This window comes from Beta vulgaris, chromosome 1, assembly GCF_026745355.1.
Source record: "Beta vulgaris subsp. vulgaris cultivar EL10 chromosome 1, EL10.2, whole genome shotgun sequence".
In the NCBI taxonomy this organism is placed as follows: Eukaryota; Viridiplantae; Streptophyta; class Magnoliopsida; order Caryophyllales; family Amaranthaceae; genus Beta; species Beta vulgaris.
The window spans coordinates 50,302,688-50,313,535 of NC_079202.1; the positions used below are offsets into that span (position 1 = coordinate 50,302,688).

The 10,848-nt window shown below is 35.5% G+C and overlaps 1 protein-coding gene and 1 long non-coding RNA gene across 2 annotated transcripts; one reads left to right on the forward strand and one right to left on the reverse strand.

Moving 5' to 3' along the window:
* Positions 1-293: 293 nt before the first annotated feature.
* LOC104891090 (gamma-glutamylcyclotransferase 2-3) lies at positions 294-3,435 on the reverse strand. The gene is made up of 8 exons (XM_010676742.4): positions 3,134-3,435; positions 2,952-3,028; positions 1,773-1,826; positions 1,602-1,658; positions 1,450-1,490; positions 1,278-1,349; positions 852-931; positions 294-724 (listed from the first exon to the last, which is right to left on the reverse strand). The coding sequence occupies exons 1-8, from the start codon at positions 3,240-3,242 to the stop codon at positions 660-662; spliced, it is 555 nt and encodes a 184-aa protein (XP_010675044.1). The 5' UTR covers positions 3,243-3,435; the 3' UTR covers positions 294-659.
* Positions 3,436-6,656: 3,221 nt separating this feature from the next.
* LOC125496090 (uncharacterized) lies at positions 6,657-10,054 on the forward strand. Its single transcript, XR_007272786.2, has 3 exons — positions 6,657-6,956; positions 8,069-8,135; positions 9,760-10,054. It is a non-coding gene; the product is annotated as an uncharacterized LOC125496090 (long non-coding RNA).
* The last annotated feature ends 794 nt before the right edge of the window (positions 10,055-10,848 follow it).

Here is a 10,848-nt window from a genome sequence, read left to right on the forward strand (position 1 = left end):
GGAATATCGGATGCGGTCAACATGGCTCGATCAAGAATGCTTTTCTCGAACTATGTCAGAATAATAAACTTCATCATCAATAGTTGCTTGATTCAACAAATACAAGGAGGCTACATTGGTATTGCTCGATCTGGTTCATTTTAGTTTCTTCGAAAACGAATTTAATTACACCTTATTTTTCTTTAATATCTATTATAAATGTCGTTTAGCCTTCAAACCTGAAGGAAAACGACTCTGCCTCGGGAGTAATGTAGCATGAACAAAAAATATAGCCTATTGTTGCCTCTGCTAAATGCTTCAAACACAAGATTTATACAACTGATAATTTAGTAGGTTTGAGGTGCAAATATTTAGAACAATGTAGTATAAAGTATCTTGAATATTGTCTAATATGCTTCAACCAAGTAATGACAACTATTAAAACTAATGGTCCAACTTGAACAATAAACCATACATAAGTGGCATAGATCGGTATTCTATGAATAATCTCATGTCTGAATAGCTTCCCAGGTGAATGCCTGGAGAGAAACAATGCTATCGGCATATATAGCAAAAATTTCGTGTTTTGATTGGCTCACCAAATCACTACTAGATGGGATTATGGCAACAATGCTTTCAATTTCATTGACACAGATCGACAAGTTTTATGAGCTCTTTGCCTAGTCATTAGAGAGAATGCATCTCACTTCTCTGGCAAGACCCATTACGTGAGCATCCTTGCATCCTAGATCGACAACAAAAGGAGAAAAAGAAAAATTAAATTGAATTATATATTACTGGTAAAAAGTAAAAGCAAGATAGAAAATTGCCACAATGAGTTTATAAGTACAGAAATCCTGTGAAAACCATACCAAGTTCAAGGAGTGCTTTCTCAAGTTGAAACAGATACTCTCTGTTAGGCCCTGAGGGGCCTTCTGCGCGCACAATTTGCCTGCATTTCAGAGCATATAAAGGCTAAGATAGCATAGTGGAGGAAAAGCTATACTAACCTTCTAATTATGTATTAAGCAAAGAGTAAGGCTGAAGAGCAAATGTTAGTTACCAAACAGGAGAGGAAATGGGGAACCCATGCAAGTGAATCACCTAAATGCCTTCTCTTCTATTTTTTTACTAACAATTTGCCATCTAGTATTTTCTCAAGCAAAGATTCCCAATTATCTTTTACCATCAAATTGAGCCACAAATGGCAGAAAAAAGAATCCGAAAACTTGTGATATCTCCATATAAATTTTGTGGAGGAAGTATTATCAGGAAAATCATGGTGAAGTAAAACGTACTTGGCTAACTCCTCTAGTGATGCAGGACCCAGGTAGTTCTGGTTCAGGCTCGTATCTGAAGAAGCTACATACCTAAAATTTAAAACATCAGTCATCACTCTTATCTGAAATGAGTTCGAAATCCATAAATAACAATATAAGAACACAAAGATTGTCAATTATGGCCACTTACACCAACACACCGCTCACAGCCGGTGTCAAATTGGTTGACTCCTGATATGGAAACACATTAATGTAAAACAATAGCCAATTGTTGAGAATGATGAGTATCAAAGTTGTGGAAATCATCTTGAACTAAAGAGGGATATATGTTTCTCCACTAACCGGAAAAAAATCCAGATAAAGCTTTTGGTCGTATTGCTTTTCTCTCACCTCTAGATACTGTGTGTTATTACACCAGAGAAGGGATTCTGTTAAAGTGACAGCATTGCTGATGAACACCGGGAAAACAGGAAACATGGTGGTCATAGTAGACTAGAATCTAGATTAGCTTACTGTGATTGCAGTTTCAATATCCTCCTTCTGTGAAACCTTGTAAGCAACTCCATACTGCATGAACAATGAGAAAATTGCACAAATCACTTACTACTACATCTTCTCAGTGCTTGAGAACATTAACCGTCAGTTTGGAAGGCGACAATAAAACTGCAATTAATAGCAGGAAATTCACTAGGAAATTCACAAGCTTAAGCACTTTGATAGCATTAACTACGAACATATTTAATGATGCACAAAGCAGATACCCTATGCAATAGCAATAAAGTAGCAAAGCGTATTCTTGGAACATTTGCATGAACCTACACTTATCCTAGCAACTGAATAAATTGAGATCGAGTTTAAGAAGCAGGCCAAACATCTAAACAATTCTATCTTCAAGGCAATACGAGCATTAACTTCAACGCTTCTAGTCCAAATAACTATTAGATGGAAGCTATGTTACTAAGACTCGGGAATACATGTTTAGACACAAGTACGCATCCGAATGTCTGACTTGACTATCTTACAGAAACTTTTTGTGATTTTGGCCTAAAATGGAGTATCGAAGTGTCCATACGACCATACCCATGTGGTAGTGTCGATGATATGGCATGGGTATTTGAAGTAAAAATGAAAGTCCAAGTACATGGAATGGGGTATATCCAAACAATAATTGCAATTACAACTTCACTTCTCTCCCTTATTCTCATTTACCTCCTTTCAATATTTTTGAGAGCGCGAGATAATTGTATAATTAAGTAAAATACTTAAACCTTCCTTCCAATTTCAAAGGTTTCTTAATCCGTATATAGAACATTTAATGACTTCGATTGTGGACAAAGTGAAAAAGGGAAGGATACTCCTTTCCTACCTTTCAATACTACTCTATGGTGTGCATTGCAATAGTTATCATTAGCATAATCTCCAACTAATCAACCACTTTCCACATCCCCAATTCTTTGCCTTAAATCTAAAAACAGTGATGATCAAAAACCTAATTGAAATCTTAGATGATAAATATAATTGCATTGTGGTGAGAAATGCCAGGTTCATAACTGTTATGAACTGGGCAAAGCTAGAAGTGTATCAAACTCTTAACTAAAACATCCAATCAAAAAATTCAATAACATCCTGCTGTTATAAATAAGCATAGAAAAAAAAAGGAAAAAAAAGAAAAAAAAAAAGGAATAAACTTACACAAATTTCTCCAGCAGCAGGCTCTAATGTGACTGTTCTTCCTGGATACTCTGGTGTTCCTCTATGATCAGTACTTCCTATATCCATAAATTCACAAAAAAAAAATCACAAATTCACCCAGAAAAATATAAAATGAAACCCACAAAAAAAAAAAATATAGTAATGAAGAATATGGAAGATGCCTTGGTAAAAAACACGGCGATATCCCTTAATGAATCCAGGAACACGTTCATCGTATTTAAAACCTGCTTTCCATATTATTGACCCATATCCGAATACCCAAAACACCATTTTTCTTTCTTCTTCTGTAGCTCAAAACTCAGAAGTCAGAACTCAAAAGGGCAGTGGGGTAGTGGTTGTTAGAAGTGAATCCACATAGAGAGAGGGGTACAAGTTAAAACGCAGAACCAATAGGAACCGAGTCTGCTTTAATGCTATATCAAATCTCAAGGGACTCATTTGCGGAATTCTCCTATATTACCCCGGTCCCCGAGTCCCCTCAAGTGAGTCACCGTAACTTATAACACTATGACACTATTCATTAATTTATATCCCACATCGATGGTTGCAAGATTTCATGTCCTCTTTATATAAGTTTGGCTTATACAATAAACTATAGGTTGTATATTCATATTGATTGTTTTTGAATTTTGTTCCCTTTTTTCAGATCTTGATTCTAGGGCCAAGCTAAGTAGTCCTATTTCTTTTTCTCTCATAATAAGCCACATTAGCTTATCATAATGGTTTGGATTTCAGATCACCCTACCATACCAAATCACAATGATGCCAATAACCCAGACTCCCTATCCACTGTCGCGGACCTTATCAATGAAAGAGGAAATTGGAAATCAAGCTTAATTTGGGGGAACTTCTCATTCAGAGATGCAAAACTCATTCTCGCTACGCACATTCCATCAGACTTTAGAAAAGAACACACAAAAGACAATTTCTGGAAATTTATCTGGAAATCCAATATTTTTTCAAAGTGGAAACGCTTTTTATGGAAAATCATCAGCAACATTCTCCCTACAACAAACAACCTTGAAAAAAGAAAGGTGCAAGTTTCTCCTAACTGTTATTTTTGTAAGGACGAACTGAAACTCAAACACACTTACTTAGAGACTGTCAAGTTTCTAAGCATATATGGTTAGCTTCGATGGGAATCAAAAACGAAAATCAACATAACCTAAGCCTGACTGACTAGATAAAGAACTTACTCAATTTATTCAGAAAGAAGAAAGAAGAGGATAGCATAAATCTAGTTGTGGATTTTATCTCTACACTTTGGGGTATCTGGATACATAGAAACGAAATAGTCTTCAAGGAAGAAAAAACCAATCCCGAAAGAATAATGTTAATCATTAAGGATCATCGAGACAAGTACAAGACTATGAATGACAACTTTATAACATCTAAGGCCTCACCAAGTATTCCGAGAAGAAAGATGGAATGGATAGTAGGTAAGAAAGATCACTCTTCTCATTTGGTTATACAAGTAGATGGTTCATGGAAAGGTAATGGAGAGAAAGCGTTTGGGAAAGCAAGCGTTGCTTGGGTAAGTGAAAGTCTACATTTCAAGAACAAAAAAGAGGAAAATTCTTGCGATGTCCCCTCGACAAACAGAAGCTTATGCCATTCTAGTTGCGTTAACTGACCTACAAGGTAAGAGTCAATCAATCACCATCAAATCAGACAATGAAGAACTAATAAGGTCTCTCAAAAATATCAAGAACTGCGACAAAGATATCTCTTCAATTGTGGAAGAAATCACCTTAGAAGCCAGGAAACTGAAATATTTAGCATGTATTAAAGTCAGTAGTGTAACGCCCCGACAAATACATAACCTTAATCGTCAGCGGAAGCATAACTTAATCCTGTAGGTTATGCCACAAATAAAATAATAGCCTAAAATTGAAAATTCACTATACAATTACTCATTGTAAAATAATACTTGTTTATCCATCATACAAAATATCCTAAAAAGTCATAGAATCATACATAATCTCCATAACGCAGTCTATTATTGATCCACAACTGTTCTTCCATACCAAAAACATAAAACAAAACGTCATGAGCCCAGGCTCAGTAACATACTACTCTAACAATGTAAATTCATTTCACATCATTTTATTTATAAACAGGGAGGAGAAAATAAGTAAAACTAGTTCGCAAACATAGCATATCATGTTACATTATTTTCTTTATCATGTTCATCATCATATATATCTTTTTACTTTGGTAACTTGGCTCGTCCAACAGAAGGGACGTCTCTCCAAAACATAGTAACATCGTAAACGGGAGGCAGCCACCCGAGGACAAAAGCCCTCACTAAACGGGAGGTGGCGTTAATGCCCGGGATATAGAAATACGCGGTGTCACCCGAGGACAATAACCCTCACTAAACGGGAGGTGGTTAACCGGCTAGGAGGTACGTGCACGACCCAGGATAATGGGATACTTGCCAAGAACCATCTTTCACTTGAATTTATCATGTTTCATTTCTTTTAAGCATCTTATCATCATCATGAATAATTATATTCTTTCATTTCATCCATAACATCATCATCATTTCATAGCATCATAAAACATTTCATTTCCTGCAATCCATATATAAAACATAATATTAATCATGATCACAAAACATACTTTGAAGAGGAATGCGGGTGTTAGCAGTAGACATTACTTGAATTCCTGCTTACCAACCTTGATAGCCGGGGAGACTTGTAATATCCTATATCTTCTTTAATCTATTCAAGAATAATTTTATTAATGAATGTTTCGTTATTTAGCTTTTCAGCCTAAATATTAATTAGCGCTTATTAAGGTCATAACATTCATTATTACGTCGTAAAGGTCTCATTAAAGATCATCATTAACTTAGTCGTTAATATATAATTAGGGGGAAAGAAGTCCACTCTCAATTTGGTATTCTGAACCTCCATTTAGAGTTAACTATTGTGCCAAAAGTGATGTTGAACTTGAGTGGGAGAATGACTATGAAACTAGTGGTCCAGTTCCTCTGAAAATTAACGTTACATATCAGCAAGACGGGAGCTATCTTGTTGAGGTAGACCATGAAATGATGATGTCAACTTTGACAAGGGATCTCTATGGAAAAATTGAGAGACTGAAAGTGGAGAAGGAAATGGACTACTTTCCATTTTGCTAAAGTGGAATGGGTTAGATCTTCCAACGCAAGAGGAGAAGTTAAGAAACAAAAAAAGCATGCAGTTACACACTTTTGTAGAGAACGAAGATTATTATTTAGTCTCAAAAATTCAGATGGATATTTGAAATTTGTTAAGTTCTCTCTTCCATTTTATTTGCCATGATCTTTTTGCTGAGTTTATCTCAATTTCACTTCTTCATTTATGGTTATGGTAATGTGTTGATAATATGGGAATATGATGTGAGTTAGGATTTTGGGTTTTCTGATTGAAGTGTGGTGTGCTGACTGATATAATCGGGATTTGGGATGTTCATGGAATTGGTAGTGTAACACGCCGTATTTTATACCCGTTTAATAATTATCTGTATTAATTTTGCTGAAAATAATTTCAGATTTCTTTTATTAAAAATATTTTTTTACTGGCTTTGACTTTACCTTTGAAGTGGTTAAAAAAAAAACTAATTCCTAGATTTACTAGGTTACTATCTAATACATATTACTATATTAGGAGAGAGAAAGTGAAAATAAAAGAAAAGAAAAGAAAACAAAGGATAGAAGAGTGATGCAGCAGCTTTGCATATAAAACCCACGCAACATCTTTCTTCATCTTAATTCAATTTCTTCCATCAACCATTAAACCTTAAAAAAAAAATAATTTACCAATCATCACTACATCAACGCCGATCCATCATCTCCATTTTCATATTGAGTTCGTAGTTTGACAGAGAGAAATAGTTCTTCGGCTTGCGATTTTCGGGTCGAAATTTAGATCAAAAGAATAATTTTTTTCGGATCTTTTTCTGAGTATATTATTCCCATTACTTCCCTTTACTCAAGTAAGTTATAATTTCAAGTTATAAATTTCGTATTTGGTTGATTATATGAATTTGGGGTTTTATAAATTAGGGTTCATAACAAAATCGAATTGGGGGAAATTCCTACTATGCGAAATTGGTATGTTGGTTTGTGTTTCATGTTTAATTCGACTTAGTTAATGTATTTTCGAGTTGGATTTGTGAAATTATTGTCTCTAAAGTTTACTCTAAAATTATTGTTATATGTGGATTGTTTGTTCTGTTTTGCACGCAGCTACTGTTTTGGCTATTTTCTCAATGATTTTGTCATTTTTAGACCTTGGTTACTTCATGAAAGTCGTAGAGCTTGATGAGTTAATGAATTTAGGCTCAAGAATTGTGTGATTTGGAGTTGTATACTAGGAGTTATGCCTTGTGCAAGTTCTTGTTGTTTAGCTGTTTTGGTGTTATGGTGGTGACGGTAATATGTTATATGGATTGTTGTATTGTGTTGGTATTGTGATCTGGTGACAACTTCACCTTATGGAGGATATGCAATTATTTCAATTAATGAATGTGATCATGCTGTAATGCAATATTAGAAGTGGCATTAGCTAAGTTGATTTGGTGTAGGTAGCTAGTCGGCGAATATTTTAGTTACATTCAAGTATGGATATAGTTACATTCTAGTGGTCCCATGTGAAAAGGAGGGAGAAAGAAAAAGTTGGGGACCACATGTATTAATTAAGTAAAATGGTAAAAGTGTAAGGCAAAAGTTACTAAATAAGGAAAAAAAAACAATGTATCATCTATTTTGAAACACCCATAAATAGACAATGTATCATCTATTTTGAAACGGAGGAAGTCTAAGGTTGTCAATATATGTTGTCTATAGTTGAACCAACAGAAGTTAGGTATGGACTGTCATGAGTTTTATAGTTTTAGTTATGATTTTTTTTAGAATCATTCATTTCAATTCTCAAAATAAATAAGTGTCGAGTCTTCATTTGTAGATTAGTTATGCAAGTTTACCATGATAGTAGTAACATTATTGTTTTTGGGGATGGTTAAAGCTCTTTAGCTAAGTAATGCCGTTTATAGGTGGATTATGTGAAGTATAGTCAAGTGACTTATACTATGTTATTATATTGTAGATTGCGGGTTCGTAGAAGAACCTTTCTGATTTGAGATTGAGTTTTATTAGCTGTGGTTGCTGATAAGGTGAGATTTCTTACTGTGCTTGTACAAATGAGTTGAGAAACTATTTTATAATGTTTGGAAATTTATTTTTACAATGAGATTGTTTTATGAAGTTTATACATTGAGGGGGCGTTTGGTTTGAGGTTTTTAGGAAAGGGTAAGGGAAACAAATAGGTTGATTCCCTTACTTGTTGTTTGTTAGCACATTTTAATCATTCCCTTTACCCTTCCCTTTCCCCCAAACTCCTCTACTTCCATTACCCACACCCCCCAAGGTTTCACTTACCCTTTCCCTCCTCTACTCCATGGTCACTTTGACTAATGATTGACCACCACCCCAACCACTAGAACAACCATCCCAACCACTAAACCACCACACCAACCACCGCCCCACTACCCCAGCCACCGACACCACCTCTCATCGCCAACCCTCACCACCAAAACCACGCCCACCGCCGACAATGGCCCCACGCCAACCACCTGCCGGAGATTCACCCACCCCCAAACACAAAAACCCCACCACCGCACCCCAAAACACCACCACCGCACCCCAAAACACCACCACCGCATCCAAAAAGCCACCCATATTCTCGAAAACCCACTACCACTACCAAACCCGAAAACCCACACACTACCCTAAATCAAAATCAAACGCCGAAGGAAGGAGAAGGTGGTGGGGGCAGCAACAACAACACCGAAGGAAGGAGAATGGGGTGGGGGCAGCAGCAACAACAACACCGAAGGAAGGAGAAGGGGGTGGGGGCAGCAACGCCAAAAGAAGAAGGCGGTGAGGGAGGCGCCGTTGAAAGGAGATGACGGTGGTGGGGGAGGCGCCGCCGAAAGAAGGGATGGGGGTGGCTACAAAGTGATTTTATTTTGAAGTAAAAGTGGGGTGGTGGTGGTGGTGGAGGAGGAGAGATGGTGATATAATAAGGTTTTCCTTAGATGTCTTAAACAAACAACATAGTAAATCTAAGGGTTTGCCTTTCCATTCTCCTTGTTTCCGTTTCTTAAACCCTTACCCTTTCCCCTTGTGAACCAAACGCCCCCTGAGATTTAAATGGTTCTCGATATTTATATTGAAAGAGTTTATGAGATTATTCATGAGATTTATATTAAAAGGAGGAAGTTCCTCAATGTTACCAAGTTGAGATTTTGAGAGGAAGTTCCTCACCCTTACGAGGGTTTATAGAGTTTTATTGTGGGGTTGCCGGTAAGCAGTATTCTCCGAGTTTGGAAGTATGTTGAGTTAACAGTGTCTCAACAATATATTTTAGTAGTTGGGTGTATGTTAATCAATACACTTGCCATTAGTCTTCCTTCTTGGTTCGTTATCAAGTTAGGGGTATGCATACTAGGGACTTTGGTGTTTACCTTGTCTAGTGAGCCTAGCTAGCTCATTGGATTTTTATTACTTCCTAATCACAGATTACGAAAGGTTATATTTGAAAGTTTTACAAAATAGTTCAGAAAGAAAGAAAGATGGTTATTAGAAAGTTAATTTATATATATATGATCTGTACACCTTTTAAATGAATTTGTAAGATATTCCTACATATCTTACCTGCACATTGAATAGTCTTATTTTATTTCAGTATTAAATCTTGCTCAGCCTTTGGCTGATATTACAGTGTTTAATGTGCAGGGACGTGAAGATAGTTAGCTCCAGTTGGGTTAAAGAGTGCGTTGGATCCCTTTTGTTTTAATAGGACTTTTAAAAAGACTTCCGCTGTTATTCATTTGATTGTAAGATTTATATTCTGGTTTGTAATAATTATTTTACATTCTATTTAGTTGGTCTGTAATAATTAGTTAAAAATTTTGGTTATTGTTTTAGTTAGAACCATTAGCCTTGCGGTTGTTGTTAATAATTATCGCGGCGTAGCACCTTTGGATTTCTGAGTTTATTTTTATTAAGTTGATTTTAGAAGTATTGGAAATTCAGGGTTGTCACAGGTAGTTCTAATGCCCCACTACAAAATGTATATTTTTTGCTTATGCCCATTATTGATAACTTGTAGACATGCAGTTCATGCTCTAGTTTGTTTGCTGATATAAAAGGAATAAATGAAGTTGTGGTGGTTTGTAGTTGGCTAGTTGCCCACTATATAATCTTCATTTGATTTGTTGTTTAACCAAACTAAATACTAAAAGTAACCTCCCCAACTCCTTAATAACATCCCTATATAAAGGGTTCATTTCTTGCAAAATTTCATTCTTCTACAACTCAAAATGAATTCACTAAATTTATTGTTGATATTATTATTTGTCATTTCTTCTCCAATGCTTATTGATTTCATTCCAACATTTTCAATTTATAACCAAGGCTGTCTTAGCCTAGTGGTTAAGATTGGGTATTGTGAACGATAGCTCACAGGTTCGAATGCCATTCCCTTCTTTGTACTATCTTCGTGGCTCGTATGGACCAAAAACATATTTGCAGGATATAGCATATGGAGGAATTTTTTAAAATATTAAGTTTTAATTTCTCACTTTATATTTATATTACGTTGATTTTGTTTTATAAATATAATAGACTAGCTTATTCAGGTAGTCTCGCCCTCTTAAAATAATAATAGTATGCTAATGGCATTATAGAGAGAAGAGAGGAGTATATAATATATAATATATAATATATAATATATAATATATAATATATAATATATAATATATAATATATAATACGGTTTTTTCACCATATACCCCTGACAAATTTTTTTTTGCACCATATACC

Bases quoted from the DNA above. Each gene is read 5' to 3' on its own strand.
- LOC104891090 (XM_010676742.4), bottom strand. From the start codon at position 3,242: ATGGTGTTTTGGGTATTCGGATATGGGTCAATAATATGGAAAGCAGGT. The intron at 3,029-3,133 runs GCATCTTCCATA...TTATGGATATAG, and splicing joins TCGCCGTGTTTTTTACCAAG to GAAGTACTGATCATAGAGGA. The intron at 725-851 runs GTATGGTTTTCA...TTGTCGATCTAG, and splicing joins GAAAGCACTCCTTGAACTTG to GATGCAAGGATGCTCACGTA.